At 40.7% G+C, this 17,687-nt stretch overlaps 1 protein-coding gene across 2 annotated transcripts; it reads right to left on the reverse strand.

The window, feature by feature from the left end:
- Positions 1-398: 398 nt before the first annotated feature.
- On the reverse strand, positions 399-10,092 carry LOC115373855 (protein LYRIC-like). Of its 2 annotated transcripts, none has more exons than XM_030072451.1 (13): positions 9,318-10,092; positions 8,946-9,074; positions 8,068-8,149; positions 7,529-7,702; positions 7,058-7,108; positions 6,738-6,884; positions 5,831-5,914; positions 5,635-5,703; positions 5,381-5,526; positions 4,533-4,649; positions 4,074-4,184; positions 3,363-3,489; positions 399-1,168 (listed from the first exon to the last, which is right to left on the reverse strand). In XM_030072451.1, exons 1-13 carry the CDS (start codon positions 9,648-9,650, stop codon positions 1,104-1,106), a joined length of 1,635 nt encoding a protein of 544 aa, XP_029928311.1. In that variant the 5' UTR covers positions 9,651-10,092; the 3' UTR covers positions 399-1,103. The 2 variants fall into 2 exon arrangements, with proteins under 2 accessions (XP_029928311.1, XP_029928312.1); XM_030072452.1 differs by having other exon boundaries at positions 6,738-6,878; positions 9,318-10,090.
- Positions 10,093-17,687: the final 7,595 nt, after the last annotated feature.

The following is a 17,687-nucleotide window of genomic DNA, read 5'->3' on the forward strand; positions in this document are numbered from 1 at the left end:
GGAAAAAAGCCAAATGTAGAAAAAAAAAAACAGGCCTTTATTTAGTCTTTTTACATATGGCTTTAGCTTTTCTTTTATTACAAAGAGGTTTTACAAAAGGGTTCGAAGACGTTTGAATCAACCACAGGTGGACGATGATGATGATGATGAAGTCAATGACACTGCAATGGTACATCTAAGGCCAGAGGCTCCCGGGTGGTTCTGGCCACAAAGTCGTCACACAGAGTAAAAAGTAAAGAGCAAGGAAACGACTTCTCTCAATACACACAGCAGAACAACATCAGGCAAGGGACATACCGGATGGATTCAGTCAGGTGAAATGTTCATAGCAGATACAGAGAAATGCAAAAAGTACAGAACAGACAGGGTTCCCCTTTTATGCACATAACAATGCTCATGTCTTTTTTTTTTTTTGTAGTTTTTTTTTTTTTTTTTTTTTTAAATCACACATTTCTATGCACACGTTCTTCATTGTTTACACCCTGGTGAGCCTAACTCAAATGTTGGTGTCCAATCACTATTCAAATAAACATCTGATGTACTTGTAGTGTTTCTGCTTCGTCCAACAGCGCTCACTGTAACTGTGTGAATGTAAGAGGCTGAAAGAAAAGACTACAAAGCAAAGGCCAGTTCAGCATTATGGGATAGTCTTGTGTGACCTGATGCGCGCTGTGGACCGGATCATTTTCTATACAGTAAATCTCATCCGTTAGCCACCACAACATCAAATTTTCTAAACATGATCAGTATTTTCTAAACTTCTAATAATTACAGTACAGTTCCTTCAATCAGTCAGTTACTTGATTCAGTGGACTTAAGGACAGAATCTGAGTGAATCAAATGCATAATTGGAAAGAAAGAAAAAAAAAAAAATCAGCGTTAACATCGCATTATGTCAGCTTGCGCCATGTCCTGAATGATCCACCGACTGACACTCGAAAGTGTAGAAAGGTTCAGAAGTCTTTTTTGATTTTTCCAGACAGGTTTGAAGACAAGTCCATCATGTAGTTTTAGTTCAAAGTTCTTGTCACAAAAGGTGTCGTTGCATAAACGCGATATGGAGTCTTTTGCATACAGAAGTCTGTAGAATGGACTCTGTCTCATCATGTCTCTCTCCTCGCCTTCTTCTTTTTCGCTGGCTTAGGGGCTTGGCTCTCCTCGGGTTTTTCTGTGGTTTAAAAAAACAAAGGCAGAGGAACAACATGTAACTGAGCACTGAACATGTGATCACGGTTTGTTTAATTTCTGAAGTTTTCTCAACTGCTGAGGATGGTCCAAGCCAGTAGGGTCACCTATTGTACCTTTGGGTGCTATGGGCCTAAATCATCTACATATTTAGGATGGGAGACAACTGGGGGTGAACAATTAATCAGAATATTATCAAATTTGTGATATGGCTGAATAAAACCCAAATCCTAGGTGCTGGTGTTTTTTAAGAAAGATAAACTGCATTACAAATTAGGTGTTGTGATGCTACAGAGATGCCCTGCCCTTGACATTGTTTTCTCCAAACAAAATAACATGTTTGTTTGGGAAAAACCCTAGCAAAATATTTACATAATTTTAAGGGATTTTTCAGTGTACATGAAAATTAAGACACAAAGGTCCTTCTCACTAAAATCATGAATCATATTGCACTCTTTCAAATTAACTGCTGTACGATTTTGCCATATGATTCAGCCCTAGAGACAATAACTTGAAAACTGTTCCAACTCTTGTTCCTTTAAACACAAGTAATAATATTTACTAATGCAAGCTTAAGCTGTAAAGTGCTGATCCAACCAAGTAGCTCATAAAGCTCACAAACAGCAAGGTAAATCATGTTCAGCAGCTCTGCCTTATGTTGTTTACACTGAAGAAACTGGTTAGGGCTCAACATGCTGGCAAGGACATTCATAGAGAACAGAACTGACATCTGGCAGCAATAATCTTCAGACCTCAGTCACTTCCTCCACCTCCGTAAAACACTAAATAAACCTGAAGACTTCAGCAGTAAGTCTGGACTGAGATATCAAGCAGAGACGAGGGAGAGGAGCAGATGAAACCTCCCCATCACCTGCTAACCTCCAACTGTCTTATGCTTCAAGACAGTTAACAGGTAGAAACAAGATGAATTCCTCTATCTAAATCTCAAGGAGTCTGAGTTAGAATTGGGACTGGGATGTAATTCATTCATCTGTTATCAGACCGATGTTACCGATCCATGTGCCAATCCAGATTTGATCATCTAATATTTTTATAATTATAAATGCGAAATAATGCAATTTTAAGACAACAGCTTAAATGCTATGGCACATAATTAGTAATTAAACAGTTCTAAAAAGATTTCCAGAAGATCCCATATGTTTGTCTCCCAGAATTCTTTAGATGCACAGGTGCGAGACCATTAGCCTGCAACAGATTGAGCTAGTAAAGGGCTTTTTACACAGGGGACGAAAATCACCTGGCCTCAATGCATTTTCAATAAGAGGTGAGCTGAGGAGCAACGCAGGGGGAGTGATGCGGGCAGAGCAGGACACAATGGTTTGTCCTCGTGAAAACACTGCACCAGTGCTTGTTGGTGCACATACCTGCCCGCACGTCACGGTTGACTCATCCTGAATTTTTGGCTGCATGACACAGAAATCGCTCACCTAGTTCACCAGTCAGCAGACACTACATACATTATGTCTAAATATAAGAAGTGCTGTGTGGTTTACTACAGCCTTATGTAACCTTACACATAATTCTAACAATAATAATCATAAAGATAACAATAATAATAATTAAAATTACAGTGATAACATAAAAGAGCTCTTGTATCAGAATCTGATCAGTACTGAAAGAAAGGGGATCAGCGCATCACTAGATCACTAGTTAATGTGATAATATGTCAGTGTGTCCAGTACTATGACATCTTTGTGTTTTCTGTTGCTAAAGTTTAAGTTTCTGTAGGTGGCACTCTTTTCTTTATCTGTTCAGCTATCCTGGCTATCACTACTCTCTATACTACACATTAATGTAAAAATAATTCTCCACATCTATTTGAAGCACTGAATTAAAGACAACAGACCCTTTCCACAGGAGCCATTTTTTACCTGCAATAGAGCAGGGTAACCACAGACAATATAAGGTTGTTTCATTTAGATCTTTCCAGTGAGCCAACATGAGCAACATCAGGACCCCGGCGCTGTTAGACCTAAATGGACTGGAATCTTAATTAATGTCATTAGTCACATCTGTGCTCACCCTATTCCATGTCAAAATAGCTGCAGTGACAAAGGTCTGTCATCTGTCCCACGTATTCTGACTGAGACTTGCGAAACCCTCACTGGTGTTACATATGGCAGGCTGAGGCATGAATGTGAGGATCTTATCCTTACTTTGTTGTGTTGGAGCAGGAAGGGTGTTCTGCTTGGCAGTGGGCACTCCCTCGGTTGGCTTCTGTGGCACTTGTGTGACGGGGGGTTTCTGGGATATGTTGTCCTTCACTGGTCGCTCCACTCTCGCCTACAAAGGGAGGGGAAACAGGGTGACGTTTGACCATGGCAGCAAGGAAAGAGTTCAAGGAAACTGAGTTTAGAACCACATATTTTCTTCACTGGAGCAAGATAAAAATCACTCCTACTCTCTGTCCCTCACCACTTTCTCTTTGTCCAAAAAGAGCAAACATAATGAAGCTAAGAGGACTGCCCACTCTAAATTGCTACAGAAAAAAAAACACAGTAACACAATCCGCATTTCCATTTCTTCATTAGACACTGCAATAAACATCAGGGTTTTCTTGAGTGCCGAACATTTTCAGGATTCTCCTAAGTGCAGTAAACTTTCGAGCACAGTTACACAGGAGTTCCAAAACCCCATAAGTCAGCAGTGTCTAGGGCTACACGATACATCTGGATTTCTGTATATTGTTATTTTATAGTTCCACAATTCATCAACATGTATTTTTTCTACATTGCAGTGTGCTACATTTTCGATTCACCTGAAAAGTCCTGGTGGGATAAGCCAAGCAGAGGCTGAAGTGTGCTGTGGTTATCTGCAGGGAAATGAATTTTACATTATCTGCTCAGGCCTGAAATATTAACACTGACCTCGACAGAGGCTGTTTTGACAGGCTGGATGGCGGCGGCATTCTCCTGAATAGGCGGCTGCTTCTTCAGAGGGGCCTCAGAGGCCACGTCCTTCTCTGGCTCCTCTCCCTCCTGAAGAAACAAGGACACAAGGCTAAGTTTATATTCAACTGTCTGGAAAATAGGATTTTAAAGGGCCTCTTGTCAGAAACAAAGAAATACAGTTAATTAATTTGGTGGAATCACCAATGGGAATTTAAAAAATATATATTTTTCCCCAATATTGAAGAAATTTTAATCAGCATCTTTGATTTTTACTCTGCAATGTGCAATGTCAAAACTATTCGTGATTTCAGGTAGTTATGTGCTCAAGTCTCATCAGAATCATCACTGTGTGTGTGTGTGTGTGTGTGTGTGTGTGTGTGTGTGTGTGTGTGTGTGTGTGTGTTTATGTGTGTGTCACTAATAGAGACATTTTACCTGGCCAACAGGTCCTCCCTCCTCAGTTGTCTTCTTCTTCTTCTTTTTCTTCTTTTTAGTTTTACCTGCTCCGTCAGCAGCAGTCTCCACCTTATCCTTCTCCTCCTCATCTTCATCCTGAGGAAAACAAATGGAAAAGCAGATGAGAAAGATGAAAATCAAAACATAACAATAGACTGGGATAGAATGCAGAGCAGCAAACATACAGAGTATTTAAAGTCCTTAAAGTATTTCTAACCTCATCACTTCAGCAACATCATTCATTTTGAATGAAAACAACAGAAAACACAGTATTTTAACTGAAAAAGCCTTCACTACAAAGTGCTGTGACAGAACTTTGCCCAACAAAAAAAACTTTTAATACCAACTGAGATGATGCCAATAAAAGACAAAAGAAAAAAGTACACCCATGAGCCAATCATAGTGTACACATTGACCTGATGGTCTTAGTGTTTGTGAGTTACATCACTACAAAATTGGCCTTAACAGTGTCTCTTTACAAGCCTCTACTGTACTGGTGTCTAAACCACACACTGAGCAAGTCAGCCATTGTTTTTCAGGGTTCATTCAAAGGCTATATACATACTGAACAAACGGTAACTGGTAGAATGGCCTCCAATAGGTCCATTTTACCTTACTGTAACAAACAAAGAAAGGCTGTGCGTGTATTTTAACCATTTTGTGAACTCATTACTGTAGGTAGCAGGGCTGCTTTTGGTGGGGAATAACCAGGACAGCCGTCCTGGGGCCTGAGCCCTGAGGAATCATCAATTACTGGACTGTTATTTTTACAACTTCTAGGTACCTCCCATCATGCAAAGTTTGGTCCCAGGCCTGGGAATACTTACAGCCGCTCTGATCAGCAGGTTGACCTTGGCAGGCTCAGGGAGAGGCTGCGGCTGGGGGGCTGGCAGCTCAGGAGTGGGCTCTTCGTAGTTGCCCCAGGCTTCAGAGGGGGCGTTCCAGTCAGAACTGGGGTCGACTGAGCCGCCGTCTGAAAAACACAGGTCATCAAAGTCAGAAGGTAGCTGGAACAGTGGACTGTGATGTCTGAAGTTAAGAGGAGCCAAACACAGAAAGAAAGCTGATTCATGAGCCTTACTCAGTCCAGACCACTCATCATCCACTTGGGGCTGGCTGAGCCAGGGCAGCTCAGTCACAGGCTGGGGCTCTGCAAAACAGTGGACACATTAATGACACCTGCCTGTCAATTTGTGATGGCCTGGGAAATTGCACCATCTAGTGGCCTAAGCTGGGTTCAACCTCAACTCATCCCATTATCAGCTCGAGCCACTTACCAGCAGCACCAACTCCCAGTGCGCTAAAAGACATAAGATTCAGGTCCGATGTCTTCATCCCACTTTCAATCACAGTCCATGACCCTGAAACACACAAATTTCAGATCTGACTTTAAAAAAAAATTCTTTAAGAAAGTTAACTAGAAGTCACAAGACTGTTCACATAAAGCTCAATATTGTACCGGAGTGTGTCTGCACCTAAAGTTCTGCATTTTAAGGATAACTTTTTTCTGTTTTTGTTAAAAAGCTGATCAATATTGAGCTACATACTCCTCAGCCTGCAGAGAGCACTGTTCTCCAATGCAAAGGTTGAGTGGCTACAAGCACAACGTACCTGTATGTTGAAGTGACATGTAATATCTTTAGATTAATTTAGATTAATGAATTAAATGCAGCCGTTCTATCATGATTCTGGAGATTCTATTCTTACATAGTTAAGTTCACTTGCACGGCTGTGGGACAAAACTTTTGTTCATAGTTTATTTAATCAACAATTATTCTATTACTGTGTATAAATACTGACAGCTATTGCTAATGGAAATACATTACACCAAATTTATCATTCATTCACAATATTATAATGATCCGAGTCTATTTTTTGTCAATGCGTTATAGCTAAGAGACACAACAGTATATATATATTTTTTTTTTTTTGAAAAGGCTAATTATTAGTATTAAATCAGTGTATTTTGCTCTTCTAAGGCTGCCTCTGTCTTTAAAAAAAAAATACTCAATAATGTTTACTTTTAAAAACCTTAAAAGTATAATAGTGGTCTGCAGGTATGTAACTGCTTCTTCAAGTACAACAAAGCCTCAAAGCACGACACTCCATCACAGGTTCAATAACCACACACGTCCACAGAAGACACAGTACTGCCACAACAAAGATTGCAGTCCTGAGTCTCACCATCAATCTCTGCTCCCCACAGCGATTGTGGCTCCCGTTTGGCTGTCCAGCGGCCCAGGTCTGGATTAACTGTGTGAGCTGGAGCCTTGACAGGGACGTCAGTCAAACCACCGGCCACCACTGCCGGCTCGCTGCTGTTTACTAACACCAAGAGAAAGGAAACATCTTAGACTCAGCCAGAATACACATACGCAACACAATTAAATTAGGGTAGTAAGAACTAATTAACTAAATTAAGTCACAAATGGAATACTTCTATGCATGGTCTTGACTGGTCTTGATCAGTCACTGTTAGGTGTTCCCCTGATGCTCCCACTTACCTTGAGATACACCAGCCTCAACTTTCTCTGTTTTCATCTTGGAGGCTTCCCCTGAGAACAAAAGGGTGAAGGGAACGGTTAATATATGCCAAGAGGTTTCCATATTAATCAACTTGTTCGAGGTTCCACCCACATGCTTATGTGCACACACACACTTCAGCTAGCAAGAGAAAAACTCACGAGACTGTAACCAAATCCCCCAATGCCTTTATTTATAGTCAATCCAGTCAACAAGAGACCAGTCGAACTCAACAACAGACTGTACAGAAGCAAGAGAAAGAACTGGCTTCTCTCTAGATGCCAAATTAGGCTGTTTATCCAAGATGGTCTGGAGGGTTTGTGGTTTGTGTGTGCACATACAAACAAGAAAACCTTGTAAGCTTGTTCCCTCTTCGCAACGGAAAAGAACTCTTGAGGGAAACAAAACCAGACCAAATTGAGAATTCACAGCTTCAAAGAGTTCCTAGCTACCTTTTTTCTTCTTCGGGCCAGCAAGTGCGGGGGCTGTAGCAGTCTTGGGTTGCTCTGGGGGAGCACTGACAGGAGTGTCAACTCCTCCAGGACTCGCTGAGCCATCACTGGAAGTTTTGTCCTTCTTGCGTTGCTCACGCTTCTCCTTGTTACTGACCTTGGTCTCCCACGTGCCTGAAAAATAACAAGAGTGCAGTGTGGAATTAGTTGCAAAATACCACATGGGTATAATGTGGGATCAGTGGGGAAATATAGAATGGATTAGGAGATTTAAAGGAATAGACCCAGAGACTGTTCAGCTCAACTATGAAGAGATTTTTCTGGGAGGAAAAAAAAAATCATGTTATGCCTACCTTGAGTCTACCATGATAAATGAGTCTTTGACTAAAGCCACGTCACCATTACTAATGCATTACCACTTTAATACAGAAGTCAGTTTTCTCCTAAGCAGTGCAATTATCTTGCCAAAATAAAGTTACATTAAAATAATAATAATAAAATCAACAAAAAACTGCTCAATGACTGAGGTGATGATTCACCTTCTTCTGGTTCTTTTCCATCTGTAGTCACAGTCTTATTCTCCTTCACAGCCTGTTTGGCTTTCTTCTTAGACTTCTTTACCTAGCAGAACAGAGGCAGATGGGGGAAGGTGGAAAGAAAGCCACTTTATGTTTAAGTGTGTGGTATGGTGAGGCTGGAATTTAATAGAGGCACAGGCAACATTAAGTCTGCAGACAATGTAATATACAGCACACAAGTTCACTTCTAGGAATAGCAACCTGGGCAAGTGACCTCATGATGAGCTATACATAGTTAATCAAATCAGCATGTTCAAGTCATATCTAGATATAACTGAAAATACTTATGCAATCCAACATTCCTCAAATTTATCACAGCCATTGCATCACTATTGATCTGCTGGCGTCTTCATTATTACTTCTATCAATACATATTGAAGTCTGACCAGTGACTAAATGTGCCTGACAGTTATGAAGGTCCAGTTTGCCCATGCTGCTTTTGTGGTTTCTAGAAGGCGGCATTTGATGAACTGGCCACACCTGACACTGCCCTAAGTCAGGAGTCATCCTCCAGGATTATGCTGCATCTGCAAGTTAAGACGGTAACCCAACACTGCCAGCTGGTCTGGCCACATCATCGCAGGACGACATTAAGAAAGCATGGTGCACTTTTGAATGTTTCTCAATGAAGTGCAAAGAGGACCCGCTATATTTGTCAATGAGAGTCATCACAGCTATTGCACTTAAACACACCAATTTATGTAGACATTGTCCTGGCATATATACTGTACCACTGACAAAGATATTCAGGTCACACCTTGTTTTGTTGCATGTGCTATCATCTTATTTTAACATAGCTCTTTAAATTAGGGCTTTAATTGCTGCCAACAGTTAATTACCTCTGCAACCTTTTCAGCCTTGACTTCTGGTGGAGGCGGCTGGTGATGTGGCACTATCTCCTCTGACACCACAGCTTCTTCCTGGGGTTCAGCAACAGCTCTCCCGTTCGGCTGGGCTGCCTGGGCTTTCTGGAAGAGACAAGCGAGGACAAAACGTTGAAAACTGTCGCCTAACAAAGTCTAAATCAAGTACCGGGCGAGCTAATGTCCGTTCAAGTATTTGACGTCTAACCTAGCAAGGCCGGACACTAGCAAACCAGTTAACTAGCCTATTAGCCACAATCAAAGTGTTACTGTCACTGGGATGCTAGTTAAATAGCCTCGCTAACGGGATCACGCTCAGACATGATGCGGGTGGTTTTCTCTACATGCCTTGTCTGCCTTCTTCCTCTTTTTCTTCTGCTCCTCGGATTTTATCGCAGCCTTGGCGCCGCTCGGTTTTATTTCCGTGCCGTCGTGCGCGGAGCTGACAGCGGCTCGTTTCTTGAAAGGAGACCGGCAGGCTGAGGCCCACAGGGCGACCATTAGCACCAGCCCGATACATGCTGCTAAGAGGATCACCCATGGCGGAATAAGCTCAGGCTTCAGCCCCAAATCCACGCCGAGCTCGGAGTGCAGCAGCTCCAGGCCGTGAGACAGCAGTTCATTCAGTCTGTCAGTAAGCAGCTTGACCTGCCGGGAGGCCGCGTCCTGCCACTGCTCCATTTGTATTGTTTCTCTTAACAACAGACCGATTAGTCACGCTTGCTCGCTACTATTAGCCTGCAATGCTAGCTAAAAATAACCGGACGATTTCGACATGATGGAAAACAATAAAGTCATCACCTGCTTTACCAACAGCGTCCGCCTAGCCGAGCAGCTAGCTAACATTACCTATATCCGAAAATTTATAAATGTTGCGTCAACACGTTAACAAGCGAAAATCATCGCAAAGTAGGGGAAGCAGCGTTTGGGTTGCCCACCACAATGAGTCCAGTGTGGGGCTTGACCGCGGGCAAGGCAGGTTCACCTCATATGGCTCCGTTTTGACTGGAGGAGAAGCGCTGCCTTCAGGTGCGCCTCGTTAGGTCCTTCTTTGGACCTTAAAGCCACAACTGAAACTTGCAACATTTAACTTCTCTTTTTGTCAAATCAAAATCTAATTTGCGTGGCTTTGATGCTTCATCTAAAAAAATAAAATAAATGCCATGTCTTTTGTGCTTTAGCGGCAAAATGAACAGTGAAGGCGCATCTGGCATGTAAAAAAAAAAAAAACAAAAAAAACAATGTTGTTGTTGTATGAGTTGTTCTGTCAACTGGTAGCAGGGCCTTCATGCTCTCATCCCCTAGACATCACATTTCGGCAGCTCAGATATCATTAAAATATGAACTTGTCCAGTCTACTACCCGCTCGTCTGGGTCGTTCTTCCACACTCTACACCCAATTGCAGTATTTCCGACAGTACATGAAGGGATCCAGCTCCGTGCCGACAGGCACCCAACTGCAGTCAAGATGGCGGACATGAACGCCGCCATACATCCAATCCATACCGGAAGTTTCTTCTTCGTGTATGGTGTAGAGGCGAGAGAACCGCAGTTTTTTTTTTTTTTTTTTGAAATCAATGAATGAAATTTTATTTTAATCTGAAAAACACCGGCGTTACCAAGGCAACGCTGCTACCTGATTTTTTTTTTTTTTTTTTTTTTTTTTTAATTTTATTTGTCACTCCACGCATAACAATAGTTCAACCGCAGTTCTGGACCCCTGGTTTTTGCGACAGCGTCATCTTCAAGGTTGGATTTGGTGTTGTGCACTAAAGTAAAATACTAACAATACTAACAACAATTTCAGCACGACATGCCCGTTTTGCGGAGATGGTGGTGTCTGTTGCTTTTATAAAACAACACCTTGAGCAGCTAGAAATAAGTAGGGAGACTGGGGTAAGATGAGCCATTTTTCATATTTAGGATCACTACATCAAGGCAATCATAGTTTTGTTGCTAACTAATATATCTGCATATATTTCAGGATGTTGTGCATCTCTTCAAACAAACAGAATGAGTGTAAACATAACTGTTTCCATAATATAGCATGTCCAAAAAAAGTGGTCTCGTGGCACAACTTACCCCGTGTATGGGGTAAGTTGAGCGTAGGAGCGGGGTAAGTTGAGCCGTATCCCTACTCACCCCCCCACCTTCCTCCCCACCTCCATCCCACCCCTCCCTCACCTTCTCCCTCCCTAAATAACAGTCACTTCTTCACATTCATGTGTATTTTTATGTATTAAACACAATTCAACAGGTACAGTAAACAGCTGTTATAACATGCCTTAAAGTGCTCTTGGGAAGAGAACATGAACAGCTGTGTTTTTGGAAAGAAAACACTAGAACACTAGTTTCTTGGTGTCCTTGCTGACAGTAAGGTCAGTTATGAACATATGAATGTAACACATTTGGTGGCCGCGGCCACCATTGGCCACCACATAGCTCCGCCCCTGGCTTTCACTCAATATTCCACCTGTCGCGGTTGCAGGGGAATACAAATTGCTCGGACCTCCTTGCTGTACCACCAACTCTGTGAGGTTTGGGGAGTTGTAGAGATTTAATATATAACCCTTGTAAAGGCTTAAGGGGTCAAAGCGGCCTGAGCCGGTGGCTCAACTTACCCCTGGCCAAATGGCTCAACTTACCCCAGAGCTACCATTTTGACTTTTTTAGTCCCCACAGCTAAAATTGTGCACTTTTATGCTAGGTTTATGACCTCATGTTGTAGCTCATAGATACCACAATTGATGTATAAAACAAATTTAAAATGATCTATTTTGGTTTTAACACAATTCTCAAGAAACTGATGATAGACTAAATTCACTTTCAAGAGTAAAAAATGTTTTTTTGGAAATAAATGTCTAACCACTTTACCCATGTGGTTCTTACCTTCACAGACTCCATGAAATGATACCTTCCTCCTAAATATTTGGTCACATGATCAATATTTTTTACCGTTTCCTAGCAACAGGGGGTGGCTCAACTTACCCTTTGGCTCAACTTACCCCAGTCTCCCTATTCAGTAGATGAGATGGCCTAATGAACATTGGTAGCCATTTTTATTTTTCCATTGTTTGATGTTTTTTTCATTCATGTATTATGTACACGCGAGTGCTGACCTCGGGCCCTTCTTTATTTAAAACTAACTCTATTTTCTCATTTGTTATTCTGTTATTGCTATTGACTGATTGTGTCAGTGCTTTACGTATATTGTCTGTTGCACTCCAAGCATGTTTTGGGTTTACTTGAATCTTTAGGAGGCACTGTAAAGTCATTTGATACTTGTTTGGCTTGAATAAACTATACTGGACTGGAGTAGAAGAAGCTCAACTTCCTTGTACTTGTAAGATATTATGTCATTATAGTAATGGAAAAGTCTTTGCCCACTGGACCAAAGAATGCCAGGAGCTCCTTGAGGGAAATCATATTCCAGTCTTCAGGCAGAAGAGGAAGGCTGTGCAAGACACTGAGGTTAGTTATCAAGATGGATGATATATAACTGAAGTTTTATTGATTTTAGTGTTATTGAAAACAGTTTAACACAAGATTGTCTCTGTTGGAGTCCTTCAAAATGCACAAGGTTTTCTGGATTACCATTGTCATGACCCTGCAAATTGACTTTTCCAGAAAACCAGGGCAGAGAGGGCCTCTGATGACAACAGACAGTGCATGGCTGACCCAGAGAGATTCTGTGTTTTCCAGACATCAAGAAACACAGGACAGAGGTTGGTTTGAGACTTAATTTAATAAATGAAAACCTCTAGGCCTATTCAGTATTTTTAAGAAGTGACTCGGACTTTGTTTAGTTTTTATAGATAAATCTGGGAGAAAAATGATTTATGCATTCACATGCACTGTATAAGGATAGCAATTGGATAATATATGTGTGTTTCATTTCAAAGATGTCTCTTATGTGGTTAGACTGTTATACCCAGATGCTGAGTCTCTGGAATGGGTCCAGTGCCAGATGTGCAGGGGTTGGCTGCACAAAGAATGTGCGGGAAAGTATATCAGCAATGACTCATTCAATTGTGGATGCACAGATTTCAATGAACAACCTAGGTATAACACCATTTACTATTTTAATATCTGTACATAATGTCACTAAAAAATGACAGAAGCTAAGAAGGAAAAGATGAACACTTGGCTGGCACAATTAGCCATGACTTTTCTAAACAAGTCTTGATGAACATTTATTTAACTACTGTGAGAAAATGCCAGTTTAGGGAGAATTATTGAGAGGAATTACTAACCCCCAATATCAACCCTTTTTACAGTGGTGTTACAAAATATCTGTGTGCTATCTGTGTGATTGGACAATAGTTCCTAGAATCACTGCAGCTGCTGGCAGTCCTAATTTTTTCCATCTTTCTCTGCAGGATCATGGATGCTGTTGAGAAAGGAGGGATTCTGGCAGTGTTTTCCAAGACACAGATGAAGGTACATTTTGAATAGACTGCTTTCAGCAGTTAAGAGTCTCTCTTATTTTCTCCGCCAACACCTACCCCCGAGAGAACATGACCCCCGTTCATTGTCTTTTCATTGTTGTATGTTCATTTATTTGTGTGTCTGTTCTGTTTTTTGCTTGCTTTGGTTTTTGAGTAAGCATTTAAGTGAATAAAGATGTTTACAAAAAAGAGAACTCCAAGTCAAGTTATTATTGCCAGTATGATAGTGTAATATTGTGTTTTATTAGATTCCAGAAATAAAATAGCATTAACAGAAGACTGACAATAGGAAAATGTAATTGTTGCATTAATTTAATAGCTAAACCTGATCATGAACACATTTGTAGACCCAGGAAATACCTGTTCTGTTCAGTAACAAATGTCTGGGGGCACTGTGTTGCCCATGATGCCCCCGCTCATCCCTGAAGATCCCTGGTCGACCAGTAGGATTGAAGTCATTTTGCTAAGCTGCTCTTCATTTTGCTAAGCTGCTCTTCTCTGCCTTTGAACAAACAATGTATGGGGAGCTGTGTCTGTGCAGTGTTTGAATGATATTTGCTCCAGAGGCAGATTAATACACCAGGAATCTACAACAACTTTCCTTCCTCCCCAGCAGTCTGCAGCATAAAAGACTGCACAGACTGATGAAACATCTGCAGCATCTTAGTACACATGTCAAGAGATCTGAGCTTCCTTAAGAAAAAGAGGTGGTTCAGACAGCACAGTTCCCCAACCTGACAAACTGGCCTTCCTGTCAAGTAATCTGTGATCCAAGAGATAAAGGAAGGATCATATGATCAATGCATAATGTCTGGGCAGTACCACCAATGATTTACAGTGGCTTTTTTTTTTTTTTTTTTTAATTAAAATTAATATTAATGTCAAAGTAAGTAAGTATGACATATGTTGTGACTGTGCATGTTGCAACTGCTGCCTAATCTTAAAGTCTTCAGTTAATTTGGTTGTGTAAATTCTCATTTTATTAATCCTCAGTTTATTTAATATGAGAATTCAGTCTATTCAATATTAGGTATTACTCAGTCCTATTGAGAGAGAGTGTGTGTGTGAGGGTGGAGCCCCCTACCACCACCACCACACAAACATAATATTCACATTTGTATTTATAACGTTGTTATTAAAGTTATATTCATGACACATTAACGCTAAAACTTAGTGATTAGTGTAGGCTTACTAACTTCTGAGTTTTACAGTAGCCTTGCGGAGTCAAAATAACTAGTCAATTCCCCACATCAGCGGATGGATAAATAATCTCAAATTATTCTAAAAATCTGTATATTACATGTCTAACAAAAATGCCTGAACACTCTTTTCTTTAATGGATTTGTTTACCCTCCTAGATTAAGACTCTCACATCTTTGGCTTTTCTTTTCTGTCTTTTTTTTTTGTTTTGTTTTGTTTTGTTGTTTTTATTATTATTATTATTATTATTATTATTATTATTGTTGTTGTTGTTGTTCTATTTTCTTTGTCTGAAAGCTGTTTCAACTTTGGATAATGGATACACAAATGGTGCCTTAAATGTTGTATTTTTCAGATGACTAAATAAAGTTATAAAAAAAAAACAACAACAACTAGTCAATTATACGTTTACGATAAACATGTAACTGCCAAAAAATCCGTACAATTATTTGTAAACGTTCGTGGTTTTTTATGCTTTTATTTTTATTTTTGGTCGGAGTAGCCATTAACTACTCCGCTTGAGACTTCCGGCATCGGTATGGACCATAGATATAGAAATGGTCAAGACCTTTCAAACGATGTCTTCATTGTTGTTCTGTGACAAAGTTTGATTTTCATCTTGCTCCAAGCCAAGGCTGTCTCAGGTGTACATCTGCAGACCTCTTTTAGGGCCAAGCTTGATAAAATCAGTCAAACTTCTTTAAGGGGTATTTAATGGCCAAATTTATTTATAATATTGATGTTAGTCTTAAACACAGTCATACTTTTCAATTTGGACCATTTCAAAGCTTATTTTCCCCTTAAAATACTCAGTGTTTCATATTTCATATTTTCCCATTAACTTAATATGGCCACCTGAGACACTTTTAAAGGCTTACAGTGCAGCAACAAAAAAATGGCACAGACATGGGGTCAACATTTTTGGAAAGCTCTTGACCTCTACTATCATGCCCGATGGCAAACCAATAGGGGGCGCCACTGACTAGTGTCAAAACGTGGAAAAAACATGATTTCACTATCTTAAGAAAAAAATAAATAAAATTGGACCAAACAGCCGTTCTTCCCACACCCAAAAACTATGATGAAGATTGAAAAATTAGTGATCACAACATCACATAATAGACATAACATATTAGAACTACAAAACCTATGGTGCAGCCTAGGACACCTCTGTGTGTTGCAACTCCGCGCAGATTGTAGTTCTGGTACGCCTCTACCGGGTTAGGGTATAAGTTGTGAAATTAGGTTTAAAAAACATACATACGGTAGTTTTTCAACACCAAAAGTATAGCCTTAACATGTAGCCTATGTTTATATCATGAATAAAGATATGTTATGAAAAAAAATATATATATAAATCTTTAGTGCTATTTTGATGTGTTTCCGCAGTTTTTCCACCCGCTCTGTTTCGCTGACTGAAAGGGTTGTGTTCAATGGCGTAACATATCAGCATATTATCAACTTTCATGCACTTTATTACACTTTATTGACTTTATTGATGAAAGTCAAATCAGACACGTCGCTGATAAACACTAGGATTATGGGTAATGTAGTGCTTCTCCGTGATATGATCTCGCAAATAAAACGTTTTTTCTTAAAATAAAGTTGATATTATACGGGACTTGTGGACTCGGCAGAAGCACATGCCATCGTTACACAACCTCATAGCTCGTGGTAAGTCTGCCTTGGAAGGTTACAACGTTATGGCTAATAATCAGACCTTTTTCCGGAATATCGATTAAATTTGCACTTCAGGGATCTATGAACCACCACCCACAGCGTGACGTCACGGATTCTCGCTGACTTTCAGTGGACACTGTTTGTGTGGTGACCACATTGAATTAAAACCATAGAAATCGATTAAAACAGGTTACGTGTGAGGAGCACGCAATGTGTTATTAGGAGGTCATGCTCATTTCACGGATTTCTGTGAGAGCAAGTTAACCCCACACCTCCCTCCCCAGATTTCCACGGTGACAGTGAAGACAATACTTCTGAGCGGAAGCTACATCAGCGACAGTGGTAGCAGCGTCCATAGCAACAACCATAGCAACGATAGAAACCTGAAAGAACTTTTCATATGATATCATACGAACCGTTTCATGAGAATACGTTGATACAAACATATGTTGATATGTTGTGCAGATATATTTCATAGCTTGCAAAGGTTCAAAGATGAAAGGTCTCAATAGATGTATTTTAGTGTATTTTTTTATTGCTACTTTTTTATTGTGATAGGTTAGGGTGGTCGATTTTGGTGAGCTCTTTTACTTTGGAGCCACTGTTGGGGGACATGTTGCATGTTGGTTAGGGGTAATGGTGGGTTTGGGGTCTTGTGGGTGGGTCTTTCATGTTGTTTGTTCGCAGGCTACTGCCTTGTTGGTCTACAAAAATCCAGTTGAAGAATCTCCTCATCCTTGAAGGCTTCTTCTTGGGCTTGACCGGCTTCTCGTTTTCTTGAAGACAGGTCTCGAGGTCTTTCGCATAATTCTCTCCTTTTGGGCCCTACGGAGTGCGTCCAGATATTTGTAATTCAACTCTGTCACTTGCTCTTCATTGTGTTTTTTTGCCAGGTTGTACATTCTCAGCTGCATATAAAAGGATTCATCCAGCTCTACATTCTCTTCTGATATCTCTCTGATTTGCTTGTCCTTTTCCTTGATGAGAATTTTGAGTTCTTCCAATTTTTTGTAGAGAACCTGGTTTTCGGCCTCCGTGGGCTTCAATTCTTTACAGAAAGCCTGCATTTTGGCCTCCGGGAGATTCTGGTTTTCAGCCTTGCTGGCTTCCAATTTTTTGCAGAGATCCTGGTTTTCAGCCTTGCTGGCTTCCAATTTTTTGCAGAGATCCTGGTTTTCAGCCTTGCTGGCTTCCATTTTTTTGCAGAGATCCTGGTTTTCAGTCTTGCTGGCTTCCAAATTTTTGCAGAGATCCTGGTTTTCAGCCTTGCTGGCTTCCATTTTTTTGCAGAGATCCTGGTTTTCAGCCGTGCTGGCTTCCAATTTTTTGCAGAGATCCTGGTTTTCCGGCTTGCTGGCCCTGAGCTTCTCTTTTAGCTGCTCCAGCTTTT

Source organism: Myripristis murdjan, chromosome 16 (genome assembly GCF_902150065.1).
Source record: "Myripristis murdjan chromosome 16, fMyrMur1.1, whole genome shotgun sequence".
Classification (NCBI taxonomy): domain Eukaryota; kingdom Metazoa; phylum Chordata; class Actinopteri; order Holocentriformes; family Holocentridae; genus Myripristis; species Myripristis murdjan.